Raw genomic sequence first — 21,272 nt, forward strand, 5'->3', positions numbered from 1 at the left:
CAATCGGAATAGACAGGCCAACAAATTTTGAAATCCACTAGAAGTGAAGAAAAGTTTGTATACATATATAAGACCTCCGTTCAATGATATTAATATTTTTAGAGATCATAAGCTGGAAACATAGCTTGAGAGGGATCAATCATGTCAAGAAAAAGAAAAGCCATACCGCCAAACCCTTCAAACAAGGAGTAGGGGTTATCACCTCCATGCATTTCTCCCTCAGAAATGAGCTTGTGAGCTCTATCAAGCAGAAAGCAAGCAAAAGCTTTAGCCCTGTATAAGAAATGTACATTGCCTGTAAGTTGGTAAAGCGAGAGGAACACGTATGCATTTCCACTAATCCCATGGCATATCCCAACTCTCTTGAGCAATCCTCGGTTCCACACTACCTCTGCTGCATCAGCAGCTGCTTTCAGAAATTCTTCATCTTCAAAAACCTGAGCATTCGCAATAGTTTTTACTCAATAGAATGAAATAACAGAGAGAGAGAAGAGACTGACAATTTATCTCTCACTAATCAAAAAAACTACAGGAATAAGCCTTTTGTTAATAAGAATTACAACAGTAGTCTTCTCTTGTATACTGGTGTTCTTGGGTGCATCCCTGTGGTATTTACTAATAAACTTATCAAAACTGACACCCTCGCCAAAGTCACCGTATGATCCATGATGCAGCACAAATAGAAGAATGATTCAAATTATGCTTGTATATTATTTCCAAAGTCTTCATAGCAAAGAAATTTCACCAGCTTCCACCTCAAGAGTGTCTTAAAGAGAAATTTTAGACGGAAAAGGCCAATTATGGAGTTAATAAACCACATTCAACCTTTTTTTAAAAAAAAAACTCTTGACATTTAATGTAAAAGCCGGCCAATGAAAATATCTCTAGTTGGCATGAAAAGCCATTCCTCCCTGGGTCGTTGGCCAATGAATTACAGACCAACTTCTGAAAGGGAGGCCAGGGAGTGGGAGGAAGGGCTGTGAGAAACTTCCTTAGTTGCTCAATGCATAGTCAATGACTGTAATCATATATGGAGTTTTTGATAGTCAAGAATACAGGGGAACAAAACGAAAGGTTTTCACAATGTGTTAAGGGCTTCTCATCAGAGGGTCTTAATTCACTTCTAGTATGATTGTTAACTACAAAATTCTTACCTTAGCTGCTTTGACAAGTGTAAGGGCAACTCCAGGAGCTCCGTGACACCAATGCACAAGAACATCTCTCTTTCTATCCTCTTCACTAGCGGGATAGTTCCCACCGGGGAAGCGATTATTAATCATGTATATAAGAGTTCCCTTTACATCCTCAATCTCATCCGGTTTCAAATCCATGTCCATCAAAACATGCATTATCCCTGCCAACCCATGTGCAGCACCCCAATACTTTTCCCCGTACCATTCAAACATCAATGGGCATCTTCCTCTCTTAGCCAATGCTCTCCCATTCTTGATGATTTCATTCACAACTTCACTCTACACATATTTTACCCGAATATCACCACCATTCCTACTGAAACACATAACAAGATAAAAAGAAATGGTATAATAAATCAACATGCAAGTCTTACAGTGTAGGCAGAAGGAATCGTCCCCGCACCAATATGTTTGTTTATAAACAAACACGCCCATAAGAACCCAACTCTTCCATATAACAATTCATCGGGTATATTTCTCGGCAGCTTAATCTATACTCATAAGTCATTCCAAATTTCCAAGAATTACAACCGACAAAAAAGTAACATGAAATGATAAATTTTGATCAACCAATGGCACCATTGAACAAATGCAAACAAGGAACAAGGTTACCTCTCTAAATTGAGCTAGATAGTAATTAAGCAACTGTTCATCACCAGTATGCTTTGCCGCCACAGCCCCAAGTGCAGATACGCCAGCTCGCCCACATAGAAAAGTCACATCCCTTCCATCAATGCACCACATACATAAGCACCCTAACTCAGCTAAGCTCCCTGAAATAACTATAGTCTATAGGCCAAACTACAATTTACCTTCCAATGGTTAGGTGTAATTAGAAATTACCACCTATCTTTGTTGTTTGGAGTGAAATGAAATCGTCATATTTTCTAATGAACAAGAAGGTAGTTTGTAATTTGCCCAAGACTACATCTCACAAGCTTCATCCAAACCCATGATACATACATATGTAGATACCTACAGAGCAAGAGAGTAAGAGAGAGAGAGAGAGAGAGAGAGAGAGTACGTAGTACTGAAAGAGGCAGAGTCGCAAGCCTTAACAATCTGAGAGCAGAGAGCAAGATCATTCTTGTTGTTGGTGACTAGATAAGCCTTGAAGAGCAAAAAAGCCGTCCCAAGAGTCCCGCAATACAGCGTAAAGTCTCGCACGAGTTGCCCAGTCATCCCCCACGTCTCCATCACTATCTGAAACAAAACCACAAACACTTGGTAGGCACAAAACAAACTCAAAGCAAACGACAGAGACACAAAAAGAATGGGTATGGTACGGTTTCTTTGAGGTCTAAAGCGGCGCGTTTGAAACGCTCGGAGAGAGAATGGTAGGGCATGGAGAGGAGCTTCATGAGAGAGTCTTGGGCTTCTGCACTGACGGCTGTTGACTCCGCCACAAAGTCTGGCATCACATTTGGGAAGAACCGGTCGGCCATTTCTCTGCTCCGCGCCTCAGAACTCAGTCCGTCAGTTTGCTGAAGCGTGCTAAGGCGGTCGACGTTATAACACCGACGCCGTTAGACTACACGTAGCAAAGCTCTCCCTAGACGTGGCAGACAGACATTTCAAGCTTCTGGAGTTCTCTAGAATTCCCAAAACGACGACACATCTAACGCAACGTCGCCGTTTGATCGCCCTACAGAACTGGTGCATTTAACACGTGCAATTAACCGCCTCCCTCTCTCTCTCTCTCTCTGTCTGTGTGATATTCAAAGAGGAAGACTTTTCATCGCTGATCCGAACATACCGTTCTCTCCGTAAGACCCAGGCAACACAAATCCTCACCTTTCATTCTTCGACACGCACAAACAAACCACACCGACCTTTCATTCTTCGACATGCACAAACAAACCACACCGACTTTCCATAATAGTGAGAGAGAGAGAGAGAGAGAGAGAGAGAGCTGAGAAATGGCGTCGTTTGATTCGATGAGCGCCGAGGGCCACTCGCCCACCGTGCGCCCTTTCGACGAAGACGAATACAGTGGCTACGACCACACATTCACCCACTCCGACGACTATGCCGCGGACCCACCGCCATCTGATGAAGTCACCGCCGACCACCAGAGCAACGACGTGAACGGCTACAGCGACGACGTTTACGGGACCAACCCAGACTACGCGTCGCCCTTCGAGTCGGCCGGGAATGGGATTGATGATGATGGTGGGGTCTTCGAACCGGAAGGCCCCGTTTTGCCACCGCCTGAGGAGATGCGCGAAGAAGGAGCTAAATTGCGGGAGTGGAGACGGTGAGTTTTTATCTCAAAGCTTTCTTCTTCTTCTTCTTCTTCTTCTTCTTCTTCTTCTTATTTTGTGTGTGGGTAGTGAGTGTTTTGGATTGGTTATGGATGAGCTTGAATCTCCATTTACGATTGCACAACTGGGTTTTCAATGGATTAATTGCGAAGAAAGTTGGATTGGTTGATATGAGTAATGGGAGGGAGGATTTGAAGTGATTTGAATGAAGTTGTCTCTATCATCTTTGCTTGTATAATTTCGTTCATGGTGCAATAATTTGAGTTTATAGATTGAAAATGTTAAATTAAATTAAATTCCTAATATAGTCGTTGCATATATATTCGATTATGTGGCAGTTCAATTGCAAGTGCATTTTTTTTTTTTTTAATAATTATTATAGCTTCGTAGATCTTAGACATGGTTTCTCAGACATTTTTAATGTAGGAGTCATATTTTTGGTGTATAATATTCATCATATATTCTCTTACTTGGGAAAATAATTAAATTAGTCCTTATAACAAATTAAATTCCTAGGATTTCAACATGATCCTATCAAAATGACCACTCCCAACTCCCAACAAATTCCAGTCAATTTTTTCAGTAGGGTTTTTTGAAATTACAATTTTACTCTTGAATAAAGAATTTAAATTAAAAAAATTTGGTTTGGAGTGGCCAACCACCCAATAGCCTACCTACTCTTGGGGTGGTTCCATTACCCAAGGACTATTGGGGTAGTTCGGTCACCCTAGATTCGGCTTCCGGAGTAGCCAAATCACTCTAAAATTAGCTTCAGAGATGGTTGAAATGTCGAACCACCCCAAAGGCCTTTGGTCAATCACACCCTAAATTGACTTTTGGGAGTGGTCAAACCACCTCAAAGGCCCCTTGGGGTGGTATTGTCACCTCTGAATTGCCTTTGAGGGTGACCGAACCATCCTCAAAAGGTCTTTGGGAATGGTCAATCATCCCATAATCGGTTTGGATTTTTTAAATGATTCACCTTTATTTTTTTAAAATGATGTGAAAAAATATATTGGTGTTCACTCAATATCCACATGTCAAAATTTTATTGGGTATGACATTGGTCTACATGTCATTGCTCATCGTTAAAAAAACTAAGGCCATTGCTCATCGTTAAAAAAACCAAGGCGGGAATTTTATAAAAGGTCAAATCACGTTATCTCTACAGAATTTTTTCCTGTAGAAAGTTCTGTCATGGAGTAGGCCCCAATACTGTTTACTAGGAGTCTAGGAAAGCTTGCATTCTCCTGGTGCATGTTGTTTAACTAATGAAATGGTGAATTCCGTTGATTGTTTGCGTGATCTTTTGTGGTTAAATTGGTTCCCAGATCATATTTATTCAGCAATCAACCCCCTCTGCATGTGAAGGCATTAAATTTGTATTATGTTATAAAACCTTTTGACATTATTGGTGCAGTCAAAACGCAATCCATCTTGAGGAAAAGGAGAAAAGAGAGAAGGAGATGCGGAATCAGATTATTGAAGAAGCTGAAGAGTATAAACGATCCTTTTATGAAAAAAGGAAGCTGCATTGTGAAACAAACATGACTGACAACAGAGAAAGAGAGAAGGTACACGTTGTGAAACTTAGGGTCCGTTTGAATTAAAACATGCCGTTTTAAAAAAACAAAGTTAAGCATTTGGTAAAATCGCAATTTAGCGTTTAAAATCGTGCGTTTTTTAAAACGCATCTATCTTACTTGTGATTTGAAAACGTAAAAAGCAAATTTTTAAAAAACGCATTACCAGATGAAACGTTGATATAGACGTGATCTTTTGTGCAGCTTTACCTGATCAACCAAGAGAAGTTCCACAAAGAAGCTGACAAGCATTACTGGAAAGCAATAGCAGAGATCATTCCACGAGAGGTCCCTAATATTGAGAAGAGGCGAGGGAAGAAAGATGCTGACAAGAAGACTTCAGTTACAGTTATTCAGGGTCCAAAGCCTGGGAAACCCACTGATCTTTCAAGAATGCGGCAGATTCTCTTGAATCTGAAACAAAAGCCTCCTCCTCACATGATTCCTCCCCCGCCGCCCCCACCTGCTAAAGACAGCAAGGATGCAAAGGAAGGGAAGGATGCCAAGAATGGCAAAAGTTCTACACCAACTGCAGCAGGAAATGCATCTGCTTCACCTGCAAAAGATGCTGCTGCTAATGGTGCTTCTGACCCATCCAAACCAGAGGCTGCTGCTGCTGCTGCACCTGCTGTGGATGAACAAGCCCCTGCTGAGTGATGACACTACATGTATTTACTCTACTATTAATTTCTTCTGTTTTTAGCCTAACGTCTATTTAATTCCTCAGCTCACCATTCCTTAAGGAGAAATAAGCACGACCATCTCTAGATGCTTTAGAGTATGCAGGATGGGCTATGGAGAGTTTTCTTCCTAACCTTTATTTTATTTTTTATTTTTTAAATGATTTTCCACGACTTCTTACCATTTAAAGACTTTGGAGGTTCAAAAATTCCCTTTGAAATGATCTTTCCTAACTTTAATCATCACCTGGTAAACTTTAAAGTTTATTTACTGTGTCTTAGATGATACTTGGAAAATCCTGATAGCTGTTCTAAACACCCATGGACCAAAACATCTCCAAATTTCAGAAAATGTTTTCAATTAACCAAATAAAATAACTTTAATGAGGCATAAAATAGTTTATGTTGTGTAAAATATTTCATGCCACTTTCCAACAATTCAGGTAGGCAATTGTGAAAAAATTCTTGTGCGGTTTACTTGTCGGAGCAAATCTCGGGCTATCCAAACACCTGCTCGAACAAGTGGGCTTTACAATTGTCTTCTCAAATTGCAAGCAATTACACTGGATCTTAATCTCACTCTTGAATACCCAATCTCACACTTTCTTTTACTACAGCTCTCATCGTCGTCTCTCTTTCTTTCTTGCAACTCCTCAGTTTATATAATTTAAAAACAAACAGCCAAAAATATCCACTTTTTTTGAAAATCATTTTCTGACCGAAAATATTTTGTGCCATAACAAATGCGCTAAATATTGATTTAGTTTTCGATTACCCAGTGGCCCAAAAGGGGCAAACCCAAAGACCCACAAGCATTCTTGAGTCTCTAGACGAAGAGATTATCAGAATCATAGCCAACTACATGCAAGAGTGAATTTGAATCAACAGAAGAAGATGGTTCGGACTAGCGACATATATCAAAGACCCACAAAACTTAAGGGATTACATCTTTGTCATTAACTTGATATTCTGTCGAGTATTACAAGAGGGATTTATAACAACATAATATTACAAAAATAAAACTACAAACAAGTACCATGAAATCTAAATTTATGGTTGCCAATTTGTTCTTGTTTTTGTTTTTAGTTCAAATTCACTTGCCTAGATAGCTTAAAATGCGAATGCGAACCCACCTATCCTGATCACGTAGATCCAACAATCTCCTCTTTTAAACTGTTCGAAATTTTGTGAAATTCGAACAACCTTTCTCAATCCATACTAAATGTAGGATTAAGGTCAAGTGCAATCATGGGCGAAGGAAAGAGGTTCGAGGGAGAGCAAATGACCTCCCATACCCCCACCCAAACTCCTATAAATCATCACAACAAAATTGCCTTGGTCACCCCTCAGACAAAAAAAATGCCCTTGCTTGAAAACTCCTTCCAACATACACTGCTTGGTGCTTGGTTGAGAAGGGTTCTTCTAGCACTAGTAGGAACACCTAAACTATTCATAAAATAAAATTTTCAATTCCACCCCTCAAAATGCTTGCTTAAACCCCACCCCCTTACTTAGTCCATTTTTTTTTTCTTTTTTAAATATTTTCCTATTTGCCCTCCAATAACAAAATATTTATGCTACTATCTCCAATGAAAGGTGTCTTCCTCAATATAGGCAACAATGGACCATTGACATTCTAGTAATGATATAAAAAGGATTAGAATCCTCCCAAATATGACAAGACTTTTAAAATTATCATTAAATTTGAGATGATTATTATTGAATTTTGATCTACTAGCAAAATTTTAAATGTCATATCACATTTGTGAGCACTTTAATCCTCCTTATATTCAGTTTTATATTACGTTCCAGTGATTGTAACTGCAAATCTTAAAAGAAAAAAAAAATGCTTTTTAGATGCTGGTTCTTTTTTTTTTTTTTTTTAATTTAAAAAAAAATGTTCTCATATAAAATAAGAATTTTAAATCTTTTTGTGTTTTTAATTGTTTGTTAATGTTTTTGTTTAAAAAAAAAATAGAAAAAGAAAAAGAAAAACTCTGTCCATTCAATGCAACCTTTGTTGAATTGTTTATTTATATTCTTTAATTAATTTTTGTTCAAACTCTTCTTTAATCTTACTCCTTGCAAATTTGCAATACCCCTAACCTATTAAACAGCAATTAATGCAGGAATATTGGGCAGAATCTTTTATCCGTAAATGTGGAAAAGAATCCACATAAATTTGGCGACATTCTATTGGCCAGGTCGACATTGGCAGAGTGGAATCCAAGATTTGGGTGATATTTTGATATCCTTGTGGAATCAAAAGAAAAAGTTCATTTGATTTCCCATGTGAACCGCTATGTGCCAATCAGCTACGATTCAATGGGACACCCTCCCACGTGCCGTGGTCACACCCCTTATAATAATGTGTCAGTGCCACTCCCCACCATAACACCAAGGCATGTGAGGCCACAGCTTTATTTATGCAAAGAAGCACTCACATATCTTTGGCTCGTGAACCCCCTCTCTATCTCACCCCACCCACCACCCCCCCCCCCCCCCCCCCCCAAGTCAAGCACCACACTTACAATTATGCTCAATAATTTTGTGCATCCAAACCATACGACTCGTTACAATCAAGGGTGATGATTCAAACCCCCTCTCTATCTCACCCAACCTCCCCCCCCCCCCAAGTCAAGCACCACACTTACAATTATGCTCAATAATTTTGTGCATCCAAACCACACGACTCGTTACAATCATGGGTGATGATTCAATAACTCAAGAAAATTTTTAAGTAGTTAGAGCATATATTAGATTGTGGGTTGAAATTAATGTAATAAAGAATTCTCATATATGCTTAATTAGTATTAGTCGCCTTAAATTTTTATTGATGCCTTAGTAAGACTGAGTCAGATTATGGCCAGTCGAACTTAAAAAAAAAATGATTCCTTAACAAATTCTTTCAACCACACAACCATATCTTCCTTCACATAGCCTGAGTTGTTGTTGTTTTCCTTAGTGACATTGTCTAGTGTCTTCAAATCATTTCCATGTCACATTAAAGTCAATAGGATATTTCAGATCGTGTCTGCCCCTACGACTCCTACATTTCACTTCTGAAACTCGCTTACTTGTTAATCTTTTTTCCAGTTTGGTCTTTTTGTAAAGTTTACCGAGTGCTATTTAATTTGCACATAATAGAACTAGATGTACTATTTCTAATCGAAGTGGAAGCATTCATATTTCTTCATGATTGTCGACTCTATTTACGCTTCGTTTGTTTCGATGTAAAATATTTTCAACAAAATTATTTTTTTCAGCAAATATTTTTCGACATTTGGCTTGTATGAAAAATGAGTGACGGCCCAAAACAACCAACGACTTTTGGCGAACTCCAGCAGTGATCTAGCGGTGGGGCAGTTTGAGAAGGATAAACTCAAACTTGAAAATTGGTTTATGAAATTTAGAAGCGAAAACTATTTCTCAAAATTAAAGAAGTTTTTTTGGTCAAACCAACGAACAGAGGTGTAATGGTATAAATTACATTTTTATCATACAATGACTAATGTATCAGTTTTAACCAACTATTGGATTAATTCTTGTTTTTTTTTTAAAAAAAAATGGCTGATTAAGATTATCACAACATTTTAGGATAAAAATGTGGCATACATTACTCTTTATTTATTTTGTATGGTGCATGTAATTATCCAGGCAGAGATGCGTATGATTTATAAGACTTTTAGTTTTTTATCATTTTATAGAACCGTCTATCATCATGCCGTCTTAGCTCAGCCGGTAGAGCGCACGGCTTTTAACCGTGTGGTCGTGGGTTCGAATCCCACAGACGGCGCTTTTTCACATATGATTTAGAGTTGTTTTAATTTTGGTCTAGACAGTTACAGCAATAAATAGTGGTAAGGTCCACGGTCCACCAATCTCACCGTACGTTTGTCTCGCTAAATAAATAGACAACACAAATCAATGCATTCAACGGTCCAAATTCATTAAAAACAACGCGACCCCACAATTACACTGCAACATATATAATACGGAATACGCTCTCTCTCTCCCTTTGGAGAGAGGGGCTTTCACATACACAACAGTTAGAAGAAAGAAGCGCATCGGATGCCTTAATAATACATGCACTAAAACGGCTACGTTTTTTCTCCTTAAAAAAAAAAAACCAGAGCACCAAACCGACAACTGTTACTACTTTACTTTCTGTCATTGGAACTAGCTTGCCTTGTTGGCGTTAAAGTGTGTTGACTTTTGACCATTCAGGACATGAACTTGAGGCGGGAGAAGTACGTGGATTTTGGTGACCAATTTCCGGGGATTACATCTCTTGCAGACAGACTTCTTCCCGTTGTTAGTGTTGTTATCTTCACAGAAAATGGTCCCTGTAAAGGTCCGCCATTGAAGCACCAGTTTGCACCCCACACATGCGTCATCTCTAGCCAATCCTCCGAATTTTCCTGCCAATATATCATCAACATTATTGGATCCAGGTCGGTCAAACATTGCAGCCATGGCAGAGAAATATATGATTATGAACATGCTTAGAATGTGGCTTTTAAGATATCTTTTTCTCACATGCTTTTTGATTCAAGAGAATATTTCAACAGTAGAATGAAGAAAAAAGAAAGTGCTTTTGAGCAGAGTTCACATTGGCCCCATTAGCAAGAAAAAAAAAAAAACTGCAGAAGCACAAGAAAAAGTTAAAAATGTGAAGAAATGGTGGCACATGATATGGAAGAGGAAGAGACGTCCCCGCGATATTAGGAATCGGAAACAGTAAACAAATGATTAATGTTGTGGAAGCAGCAAACTACCAATGATTTCAGAGAATGATAATCTTTCTAAAACACGTTTAATCTGCAGTCCTTTTCGGGTAAACCAGAGATGCCTCACTTTTCAAGATTAAATATGCTTTATTGATCCACTTCATTGATTTGATAAGATTACTCACATGCATGCGCTCTTGTGGGGGCATGAACAGGCATACTCGCACGGTCCCTTTCTTTCTTTTTTTCTCATTGGATCATCCCTTTATTTACTTGTGAGTTTAAACTTTTTTTTATCAACGAGAATTAGTTAGAAGTGAAAAAGACAATTACGATTAACAGTTATTAATTAAAACTATTGACCACAACATGGATAACCGCCTAGGCGATAATTATTTAATGTTAACCGCTAACCACTTTTTAAAAGTAAAAAATAAGAGAAAAGAAAAATTAGAAAATACCAAAACTATATATGTCGCTTCTACCTAGAAGGGGCGGAACCACCCATGGCCAGCGCCTCCTAAGCCTTAGGGTGGTCCCCAAAATAAAAAATCATATATATATTAACTTTTGTCCCCCAAGATATTTTTTATTTTATTTTTTAATTTTGCCCCCCAAACTAAACATTTTAGTTCCGCTCCTGCTTCTACGGTAATACCCTACTACATACGATGTCGTTTCTAGAATTTTATACATTTTTTTATATTTTTTTTTATATATTTAAGCACAAAAGCAACGTCGTTTCACATTGTCTTCAAAAGTGGTAAGGGCAGTTAATAAACGCTTCCTATTTCAACCATAATAAGAACAAGTGAAATATTTAATTGATAAAGACAAAGTTTGAACTTATGATTTCGAGATATCATGTTAAAACAACCATTGTTCCAAAAACTTAAAGTTATAAAAATAAGTAAATTTAATTATTTAATTAATATTTTAATAAAAAAAAATGAGAAAGCATCGTACTTGTTTAATGTGCATTGATCCAACGTCTCCATCTCCATCCATAAACTGTGCTTGGATTGAAAGCCAATAATTTGTTGAACCTTCATTGATATAGAAGCCAATGCTTTTCCCACGGTACTTGCATGCTGTCCTGTATGTACAGAAACATATTCCATTATATATATTCCTTTTTCTATTTTTTTTTTATTTTTAAAAAAGAACAATAAATATAAGGGTTAAATACTAAATTAGTCCCTAGGGTTTCACAACTTTATTTTTTCCCCCCTGGGTTTTCATTTTTATCACAGGAGGTCCCTGTGGTTTTGATAAGTGACCAAATTAGTCCATCCGTTAGTTGACCGTTAAACTGGACACGTGGACCAATCAGACGTCGACACGTGGCACATATATTAATTTTTTTTTAATTAAAAAAAATGTTTTTTTTTAAAAAAAAAATTAAAAAAAATATATTAAAAAAAAAAAAATCGGAAAAAACTGGGGGTGGCTCGGCCACCCCCTTGGCAATTTGGGGGTGGCCGAGCCACCCCCTTTGGCCATGGGGGCTGGCCACCCCCATCTGGCCGGATGGGGGTGGCCGAGCCACCCCCTGGGCACCAGGGGGTGGCTGGCCAGATGGGGGTGGCCTGGCCACCCCCTGGGCACGAGCCACCCCCAAATTGCCAAGGGGGTGGCTTTTTTTTTTTAATATATTTTTTTTAATTTTTTTTTAAAAAAAAAACATTTTTTTTAATTAAAAAAAAATTAAAAAAAAAAATTAATATATGTGCCACGTGTCGACGTCTGATTGGTCCACGTGTCCAGTTTAACGGTCAACTAACGGATGGACTAATTTGGTCACTTATCAAAACCACAGGGACCTCCTGTGATAAAAATGAAAACCCAGGGGGGAAAAAATAAAGTTGTGAAACCCTAGGGACTAATTTAGTATTTAACCCTAAATATAAAAATCAAAACCCCTTTATTGCGCATTTATAGAAAAAGCTTCGAAGAGCCTCTTTTTTTAAAAAAAATTTAAAGTAACTAAACCTTTGTACTTCTTAAAACTCTAAAGTCATATAAAGACACCAGAATGAAGACTATAAAAGTTGACCCATTAAGGGTAATTTATTTATTTTTTATTAATATTTTTAGGCCAGAAGATAATAATCAATGCAGCCAAGTATGAAAACGAGTAGAGCCGTAGAATGTTGGTAAAAGAGAAAGAAAACAAGACATGGGTAATTTTGATTATTAATTTACAAAGAGATGAGTAAAAAGTGACAAAAAGCAAGCGCCAAAACGAGACGTTAAAGCAAGAAGAAGAGGAAGAAGACGACGACATAGTACAGCTACAGCGTACACACGAAAAAGTAGCAAAAAACGACATACGTACCGCCGGTAAACGACTTGGAGTTGGCCTCGGTTCCTGAGCGGGCCACCCTCACCGGCTATAGCCATGCGCCCAAACGCGGCGCCACTGAGGTCGAAGTGGGTGTTCCCATTCCCGCAGGGGCCGCCGGGGCACTCGTCCGTCACAATTACGGTGACGGCGCGTCGCGAGCAAATGCTCTTGTCCACGCACTTCACCTTGAAGCATTCCCCACACCCTTGCCCCTTCTTGAACAGCACTGGGCTCACTGCACTCACCCTCGCCTTCAGAGGCTTCACGTCCACTAAGGTTCCGTACCCACATGCCCCACCTGCAAAAACCCCGGGCCCCCCACTTCATCATTACACATCATGTGAATTTTTGTTTCCATTTAACTGCCTAATTATACCCCAAAGAAAAAACAAAACACCTTAAATTCATCAAATCCTTCATATGCGCTATTATTTGTTTAAATTTTTATTTTTATCTATTTTGTTGTTTTGTGTTCTTAAAGCAAATAAACCCCAAAAAAAAAAAAAAAAAAAATCCCAGAAGAAGAATTCGAGATTATTTTCCATAAATATGTTCAAAAAGGCATATTGACCGAGCTGACTCGTTGGGCCAGAAAACCTTGACAGGCCGAGTTAACTCACCGAGTTGAAAAGCAAAAAAATAAAAAAAATAAAAAAAAACATAGGGAAGTGGGAAAAAGCGAAAGCATTTACCGTCGCTACCGTCGCCATCGGGGCTGCCGTACCAGGTGGCGGTGGCGGGGTACCAATGTATGTCCAAGGCGGAGGCAAACAGAGAGTTGAGCAACAAGAAGGAAGCCCAGAGGCAGAAAGACCGAGCGGAATCGCGGCGACAAAGCAGCATTGTGTGCGTTTGTGTCGGCGGAGCCACTTCTCACCTCCCCACACCCTCAGCACGAAGCCCAAGAAGAAACAGTTGCGCGGAAAGGAGGAGAGAAATGATGTCGCCGACAGTTTTGTTGTGTAGGGGTTTTGTGAAGGAAACAGAAAACAACATTATTTATAAATAGGGCAAGGGGTTGGGGCTATATGTTTGGTACTGTCATCTGTGGCAGCGCGGAGCCACTGGTCTTCGTTCTATTTACGGGAAATGCCAGCTTGGGGGGTCCCATTGGCCGTTAAGGCGTTAATCCCGCACAACCGTACGCGCTTGTTCGAGGTATTCAGGCTAGGGGTGTTTTCGCCATTTTGAAAAGAAAAAAAAAAAATATATATATATATATATATATATATATATATATGGATGTTTTTACCGTTGGGACTGTTTCTTTTCTCAGTGGGCGAAGGGAAACGGCCAAGTGATGTGAGTTCCATTGATAAAGTCGATAGAAACGACAGCGTTTCGTGAAACTGTTTGGTGAAGAACGACCTGGTAAAATGTTTTCTTGGTAGGCTGTAACTTTTTCAGTTAATATATTAAGGACAATATTATGGAGTAATGTTGAGGTGGTGATTTTTCACCACCTGAGTAGGATTGCATAATAACACTCCTGAGTAGGATTGCATTATCTTCAGTTAATACATTTTTAGAATATGTGATTTTTCACGTGTTTTTTTTTTAATTAACATAATAACAATTAATCAATGCTTATGTATATTATATAAAAATTATCTAGTAATTATTGAGGTGGTGGCAGTATTGGCCGCTGCAATTTTTAGCTGAGCTATAGGGATTGCATAAGGTTGTTTTGAAAGGTAACGCTCTCCAAATTGAAAAATCACTAAAAATAAATGGCATAAAGTCGACTAATCATTGATGCTAGAGTTAATTATCTTGAGTAGTTTGCAAGGATGGCAAGTAAATTATGGAGTAATGTTAGAGATTATCTTTTAATTCTCCTAAAATTGATGCGATTTTTCAAATTATTATTGCATTTATTATCCTAAAATTGGCTAAATATTCTTTGTGAAAACAAGTTTTGAGGGAGGAAGCTTCTATTTGTCCCCCCCCAAGAGGTAGCTAAATCGGCTGGAACCACGCCTAATGAAGTGAATGTCACTAGTTCGAATTCCCTCTCCCCTCTTGTGCATAGGGCAATGCCAAAAATATGTGCTTGAGAAGATTGCGGGGTAAAGTAATGAATTATTGGTTTATGTGTGGCCCCAATGAGGCAAAATTTGTCGACTGTTGGTACCTTATCTGTTCAATGAGTGGACCACCCATTGGATAGACCAAATCAAAGAAGCATAATTGGTTTTGTTATTATAGTTTCCTCATTTATTCAAGAGTGCATCCATGACTCGCGTTTAATTGGTTTTGTTATTATAGTTTCCTCATTTATTCAAGAAGTTTCCTCATTTATTCAGGAGTGCATCCATCACTCACGTTTAATTGGTTTTGTAATTATAGTTTCCTCATTTATTCAAGAGTGCGTCATGACTCACGCTCAATTTTCAACTATATGCATATCTATGCACTAAAAAATAAAAATAAAATGTTAGATTTTCACTGTAACGTTATTATATTACAATTATATATCAATCTATTAAGAGCGTGTTTGAGATTGTATTTGAGAAATAGAGTTTTTAAGGGCTTGTTTGAGTGTGCGTTTGAAGGCCTAAAAGTGCGTTTAACTCTCAAAAAGTCCATTTGAAGAAAAAAAAAAAAGTACCAATTTGGTAAAAAAAAATTGAAAGCGCTTTTAAGAGTAAAAAAAGTCTAAAAATAGCCAAAACGGCGAACGCATTTTTGGAAAAAACTTTAAAATGAAGCTTTTGCCAAAAATATATATATATATTACTTAAAAACTCTATTTTTCGAATGCAATCCCAAATATGTTTTAAGTCAAAAATCTTTTTTTTGGAAAAAGCTTTATTTTTAAGCGTTTTGGCCACTTTTAGGCTTTTTCTTTAAAGCACTATCAATTTTTTTAACCAAATGAATACTTTAAACGGACTTTTTGAGTGTTAAACGCATTTTTAAGCTCTTTAAACACACACTCAAATAAGCCCTAAATAGCATTTCTGATAATAGACAAAGCGCCTTCCAATAGAATCACACCTTGGTTTGTTTGTTTGCTTTGCTCCCTAATCTTGTATGCGAGTGATCATGAGTGATCCTAAGGCCTAACAGTTCTAGAAAAAGACGCTGATTACCATAATGGAAGGAGAAGGAGAAGGAGAATCTACACCAATTTCGAAGCCCTCTTGGTTTCATAGTTTCCTTGTAATTTGTCTGCAAGCTTTAACAGAACATGTGACTACTACTTGCCAAGCCCAAACAATCTGTCACCCTCATCTATTCAAACATGTTAACCAAAGTTTCCATTAATATTTAATCACAGAACAGCACATCCCCGAGTTGCGCATGTTATAAATCAATTGTTTTTCAAATCAATAAAGTTTTCTTTCAAATTAAATTGACTAAAAATGTACGTCGAGAATTACATATGGTAAGAACATACATAGGTTTAATAGATTGGCTTTAGGGGTGACAATTTGTATTTATGTGTCGGGTTCGGATCATGTTAGGGCATGTGTATTTACATCAACACTAACTCAACTCATTTAATTAAATGGGTCAAATTCCTCAACCTTAACCCTCTAGTTTTGTATTGGATTCGCGGTTCATATCAAATATTGCCTGCTATTATGTTATATGTCAGGTTCGAATCGTGTCGAAGATAAGTATAAGACTATACAGGTCTACCATAATCTGACCAATTTAATTAAACGGGTTGATTTCATAAATCGTGTCAAATATTGACAGCTCTAATTGAGTTGCATGAAAAGTTTGCCAAATCTCTCGTAAAGGGATTAAAGAGGAAGGGTTAGTGCTCTTAAAAGAATATTTTGATTGAACTTTATCTTTCTTTGAGTACTATCTCACAAACTTTGCAATTCTTTTTTTTTTTTTAAGAAAAAAAAAATACACAGAACATGTAAAGGTGCTTAACAAGTATAATATAACTCACAATCGCCCACGATCAATTTTAAAAAAAAAAAAAAAAAGCCTTAAAGTAATTAAAAGATAATCTCCATGATGGTTAATAAAGTATGATATTTTGGTAGTTAAAGGAGGTACCGTTGAAGATCATATCTTGTGAAGAATCCATTCGATCTGCAAATACCACAAAGCTGTCCCAATTATTATTATATGACATACGACCCTAAAAAGACTTCTTTAAAGCTATGGGCTCCGACAGAAAGGCTCCTAAGTCCTAGCTAGGCGTGGATTATAACTTTATTTACTTATTTATTTATTTATAATTATTTTGCATGATTTTTTTTTTAGGAGAAATTGCATTTATTCTTTCAAATTACCAATTAATTTGTAATGTCACTTTTAAAATTTTTTTAATTTTTGCAATGCTTACGTATTGTTTGGATTAAATTGGAAGCAAGTAACTGATTTTTTTTTTTAATAAATTTTTTATAATTCAAATAACAGAATCTAAGTGTATCAATTTGCCAAAATGTTCTTTACATTATGGGAAAAATACATTTTACCCTCTTGAACTATCCACCCATTTGCATTTTGATTTTCAATGTGTAAAAAGTGACATTTGATCCCTCCAAACTTTCACATTGTTGCAATTCGATCATTCTGGCTCCTTCTTTTTTTTTAAAATGCCTCCCATCTCAAGTTAAAAAAAAAAAAAAAAATTAAAAATTAAAATTTTTTTTTTAAAAATAAAAATAAAAGTTAAGAGGTGTCCGGTCTGGGGTGGCCAAAGCCACCCCTAGGCCCAACTAGGGTGGCTGGCCACCCCTTAATTTTTATTTTTATTTTTAAACTTGGGATGTGGACATTTTAGAAAGAAAAAAAAAAAAAAAAAAAAAAAAAAAGGTCAGAATAGTTGAATTGCAACAATTTGGAAGTTTGGGAGGGTCCAGTGCCATTTTTTAGACATTTGAGGTCAAAGTGCAAATAAATGAATAGTTCAAGGAGGGTAAAATGTATTTTTCCTTTACATTATATATTAGCTTGTAACTTTTTTTCTTTTTTCCCCCAGTCTGCATGGAATTCAATTCAATTTGTTTTCTAACGCCGAACTAAAGGTATACAAGGTGCCTTGATATTTTTTCTAGCTTTAGCTCCACAGTTTGATCTCCCTTTTTGCTTTTTGCTACCCTGTAATTTTTATTATTATTTTTTTTATATTAAATTTATACTTGTCAAATATATATATATATATATATATATATATATATATATATAACTTCTTTTCTTTCAGTGCCCTCTTTCAATCAAGATGAGAGTGGTAATACATGCAACAAAAGTAACCTTATATATATATATGTGCCTGTCCTGATTTATTTGCTTCAAAGATAACAACAATATCAACAATAATGTGAAGTCTCAATATCTCTTCCATCATCGGATGAGATGATTGCATATTTAAGCTGATGAGTTCCATTTTTATCAAAAAGGATGCCAGGATTCCATCCATACATAAGTAGATTCTACTCCCATCACCCACTTGGAACCTAAGAAATTTCTTAGCTAAATCTTTAGTTTAAGAATCTTTTGCCAACAAGAAGTAGCATTTTGGGTCACTTTAAGCAACCAAATCCAGATCCACCCTGCCTTATTATGCACACAAAAGGTCTCACAAGCTTCATAGGTAAAGAATGATGATAGGAAGTATATATATATATATAGTGCAAGATATCAACTTCCTTTAGCTAAAATAGCAACTAGTGGTTTGCTAACAAAGTTAATAGCCAAACCATGTAAAATTTCAATAAAAATAACAACATCCAAAGACATCAAAAGCTCCTGCTCTACTTGTTTAGCCTAACAAAATGTAATTATTTAACTGCATATTATCAATCCATTATGTATGGATAAAGGGAAATAAATAATCAAGAGATCCTGGAAGAAGAGCATTGAATTCAATTGTCACTGTCACCATCCTGAAGAAAAAGGCTTTCCACATAAGGCATCGTCCAAATGTTCTTGAGAATATCCAGATGATCATTCTCAACAATCTCGTATGTCTTTTTTTGTATGTCATACCACAAGATTCTCTTAAGCTCGTCTTTCGTTAGAACCTTTTTGTTGTCCTTTGAAAGGACAAGTAATAAACCAATTTCCCAGGGAGCCTCGGGCAGCTTCCAAAGCCGACTCCAACTGCTCTCCACCCCGTACTCCTTCATCGTCCAAACTTCACAGTCTTCTGCCTCACCATGCAAAGCAACACATAGCGATCCTCCCAAAACGTCAAAATCTGCAATCGAAAGGATATCGAACGGAAGCATTTGCACTCTGAATTTCTCAGTGGTAAGATCGAATGCGAGAAGAGTGTATGCTCCAGTTGCACTCTGAGCCAACCAATGGAATGCACCATTTATGAAAGCCCAATGGTAAGAAACAATAAGTAACTCCTTGTAAGGCCATTGATCTTCTACTCTTCTCCAAGAATTTGCTTTCAGACTAAATATCTTAACTTCAACATCCGTTGGAGGAGTCCTAAACATTTCAGAGGATTCCCAAAATCCCACAATCCTTAAAACTTTGAAATCGTTGTTGACAGCGTCATACCCGAATCCAAAACTGAATCCGTCGTTTAAATCGAGTACCAGCTTGTTGTTGTTGTCGTCTACAGGCTCAAAGGGTATTTTCTTGTGTTTTTGTATTGATGGGTTGCAAATCACAATTTCAAATATGTCGTTTCGGATGCAAACTAAGCCGTTGCAAGAGCCTAATATTGAGATGCGGATGCACCTGAGCTTTTCTGAAGGATTGAATCGTGGGATTAACATCTTCTCGGGCTCGCCAAACACATTCTCGTTGGAAACTTTTACCAAGTAGTAATCCTTTGGATGCGCATACCCCCAGCACATACATGTCTCCACAATGAAACTGCGTTCTTTATTCGTGTCGATCTGCTTCTTGATGAAATCTGGATCTTCGATTAAAGCCAACCATGGCTTGGAAACGCACTGAAAACGTACTAGAGATTTGACGGGAAGTAGCAAAAGTATTTCGGTGATGAGATCCGGGGGAAGTATTGACATCTTTCGTCTGATTGTGAGTTGCAAACCGTTGTTCACAAGGAGAAGAAAGAAAAACATTGTTATTTTTATAGAATCTTAATAAGTTGGTTCAAACCCAAGACATCAAACCAAATAGGAAAAGTAAACAAACAAGGATTAGGAACTTAGGGTCAGCTTGGAAGTGCGTTTTAAAAAACAATAATCTACGTTTTTAAACCAAATTACAATTTGGAATGTTTGGAATTGCGATTTTAAAAACGCAAATTTTAAAATGTCCAAAAATCTGTGATTTTTATAAGCTGACTAGGGGTGCTTATTTAAAACAGTACGAATTTAAACCAAAATCACAATTTCCCTTAAAACAATATTTGGCGCAATATTTACCTATTTGACCATGAAACCACAATTATATGCTAATGTTATCAAAACACTCAATTGATAAAAAAATAATAATAATAAAATAAAATAAAAAAAAGTTTTTCTTAACATGTTTTACCAAACACCTATGTGATTTTAAAAAGTAATGATTTCAAAAACGCAATTTTTAAAATCGTATTTATTGAAATCGTACTCCTAAACGGGCCCTTAATCCCAAAACCCTAAAAGACTTTTAGGGTTTACCCTAAAAGTAAACCCTAAATCCTAAACCCTAAACTACTAAAAGTCTTAAAGAGTTGCGATGTCTACCTCCACGACTCAAAGTCACGGTGGATGCACTTTCTTCAGGGTCCTCGCGCTTTAATTCAAAGGGTATGAGAAGATGAAAGAAGATCTGAGAAGATAATCGTAGTACCTTGTGTAGGGGCTTATTTATAGGCTTGAGAGTTGAAGTAGACTTGAACTAGTTCTCCTTGTTTGAATTGGCTTGGGAGTCCAGAGTAAAGATAATCTTGAGTAGTCATCTTGTAGAGATAATCTTGAATTCATGGGAGCTTGAGTTTGGATTGAGCTTCTTTATTCCAATATAATCCCAATTAGAATATATCTTTCATTAATTAATTAAATTGCTCTTGCTATTTAATTAATATTTTCATGGGCCTATCATTGGTCATTAGGCCCAGATTTGGTGGGCTTGTAGTGTGAATTTATTCCCAACAATGTATAAAATAAAAAATTGAAATATATATATATATAAATCGAAAAAAGAGACCTAAAAGAAAAAAAAGGTCAAAATTTTTAAAACCGAAAAAAACAAAATCCAAATAATGAGCGTGGGTCATTTTCAGAATTTTTTTTTGCCTTTTTTCATTTTGTTCTAAAGTCGTTGTCTTTTTCTTTTTTTGATTGTTTGATTTTCTTTAATTTTTGTCAGATGCAAGGGTTATATATAAAATTGGATATAGCATGGTTGTCCACAGAATGAATAGCTTTTCAAAAGGCAAAACCAAGAGAGAAAGCTCGAAAAAATCCATTTTTTAAAGACGTTTATTCTTCCTTCTTTACCTTTTCCTTTTTTGGCTTTGTGGGGGGTAAGTTGGCAATGAGGTTTAAGGGTTGTATCGGGTATGAACACCAATATGGTTAGGGTGTTAGG

General features: G+C 37.0%; 4 protein-coding genes and 1 non-coding gene across 5 annotated transcripts; 2 read left to right on the plus strand and 3 right to left on the minus strand.

Annotated features, from left to right (window-relative positions):
• Window positions 1-9: 9 nt before the first annotated feature.
• GCL2 (GCR2-like 2) lies at window positions 10-3,095 on the minus strand. Its single transcript, XM_088516321.1, has 7 exons — window positions 3,064-3,095; window positions 2,480-3,025; window positions 2,218-2,396; window positions 1,806-1,917; window positions 1,568-1,684; window positions 1,155-1,472; window positions 10-437 (listed from the first exon to the last, which is right to left on the minus strand). The coding sequence occupies exons 2-7, from the start codon at window positions 2,636-2,638 to the stop codon at window positions 99-101; spliced, it is 1,224 nt and encodes a 407-aa protein (XP_088372447.1). The 5' UTR covers window positions 2,639-3,025; window positions 3,064-3,095; the 3' UTR covers window positions 10-98.
• Window positions 3,019-5,914, plus strand: LOC132182834 (Clathrin light chain protein). The gene is made up of 3 exons (XM_059596183.2): window positions 3,019-3,450; window positions 4,878-5,031; window positions 5,245-5,914. Exons 1-3 carry the CDS (start codon window positions 3,113-3,115, stop codon window positions 5,695-5,697), a joined length of 945 nt encoding a protein of 314 aa, XP_059452166.2. The 5' UTR covers window positions 3,019-3,112; the 3' UTR covers window positions 5,698-5,914.
• Window positions 5,915-9,443: 3,529 nt separating this feature from the next.
• Window positions 9,444-9,516, plus strand: TRNAK-UUU (transfer RNA lysine (anticodon UUU)). The gene has a single exon. It is a non-coding gene; the product is annotated as a tRNA-Lys (tRNA).
• A 132-nt stretch (window positions 9,517-9,648) lies between these two features.
• Window positions 9,649-13,794, minus strand: LOC132181519 (expansin-B3). The gene is made up of 4 exons (XM_059594771.2): window positions 13,490-13,794; window positions 12,789-13,095; window positions 11,417-11,546; window positions 9,649-10,141 (listed from the first exon to the last, which is right to left on the minus strand). The coding sequence occupies exons 1-4, from the start codon at window positions 13,638-13,640 to the stop codon at window positions 9,944-9,946; spliced, it is 786 nt and encodes a 261-aa protein (XP_059450754.2). The 5' UTR covers window positions 13,641-13,794; the 3' UTR covers window positions 9,649-9,943.
• Window positions 13,795-18,597: 4,803 nt separating this feature from the next.
• On the minus strand, window positions 18,598-19,759 carry LOC132181735 (F-box protein CPR1-like). The gene has a single exon (XM_059594974.2). It carries the CDS (start codon window positions 19,757-19,759, stop codon window positions 18,635-18,637), a length of 1,125 nt encoding a protein of 374 aa, XP_059450957.2. The 3' UTR covers window positions 18,598-18,634.
• Window positions 19,760-21,272: the final 1,513 nt, after the last annotated feature.

Source organism: Corylus avellana, chromosome 5 (genome assembly GCF_965113065.1).
Source record: "Corylus avellana chromosome 5, dhCorAvel1.hap1.2, whole genome shotgun sequence".
Lineage (NCBI taxonomy): Eukaryota > Viridiplantae > Streptophyta > Magnoliopsida > Fagales > Betulaceae > Corylus > Corylus avellana.

Excerpts from the sequence above, each read along its gene's own strand:
- GCL2 (XM_088516321.1), bottom strand. The coding sequence starts at position 2,638 with ATGGCCGACCGGTTCTTCCCAAATGTGATGCCAGACTTTGTGGCGGAG. Across the intron at positions 2,397-2,479 it reads CTTTAGACCTCAAAGAAACC|ATAGTGATGGAGACGTGGGG; the intron begins GTACCATACCCA and ends GTTTTGTTTCAG. Across the intron at positions 438-1,154 it reads CACTTGTCAAAGCAGCTAAG|GTTTTTGAAGATGAAGAATT; the intron begins GTAAGAATTTTG and ends GCGAATGCTCAG.
- LOC132182834 (XM_059596183.2), top strand. The coding sequence starts at position 3,113 with ATGGCGTCGTTTGATTCGATGAGCGCCGAGGGCCACTCGCCCACCGTG. Across the intron at positions 3,451-4,877 it reads AAATTGCGGGAGTGGAGACG|TCAAAACGCAATCCATCTTG; the intron begins GTGAGTTTTTAT and ends TTATTGGTGCAG. Across the intron at positions 5,032-5,244 it reads ACAACAGAGAAAGAGAGAAG|CTTTACCTGATCAACCAAGA; the intron begins GTACACGTTGTG and ends TCTTTTGTGCAG.
- LOC132181519 (XM_059594771.2), bottom strand. The coding sequence starts at position 13,640 with ATGCTGCTTTGTCGCCGCGATTCCGCTCGGTCTTTCTGCCTCTGGGCT. Across the intron at positions 13,096-13,489 it reads CGATGGCGACGGTAGCGACG|GTGGGGCATGTGGGTACGGA; the intron begins GTAAATGCTTTC and ends GGGTTTTTGCAG. Across the intron at positions 10,142-11,416 it reads GATCAATGCACATTAAACAA|GAAAATTCGGAGGATTGGCT; the intron begins GTACGATGCTTT and ends ATATATTGGCAG.
- LOC132181735 (XM_059594974.2), bottom strand. The coding sequence starts at position 19,759 with ATGTCAATACTTCCCCCGGATCTCATCACCGAAATACTTTTGCTACTT.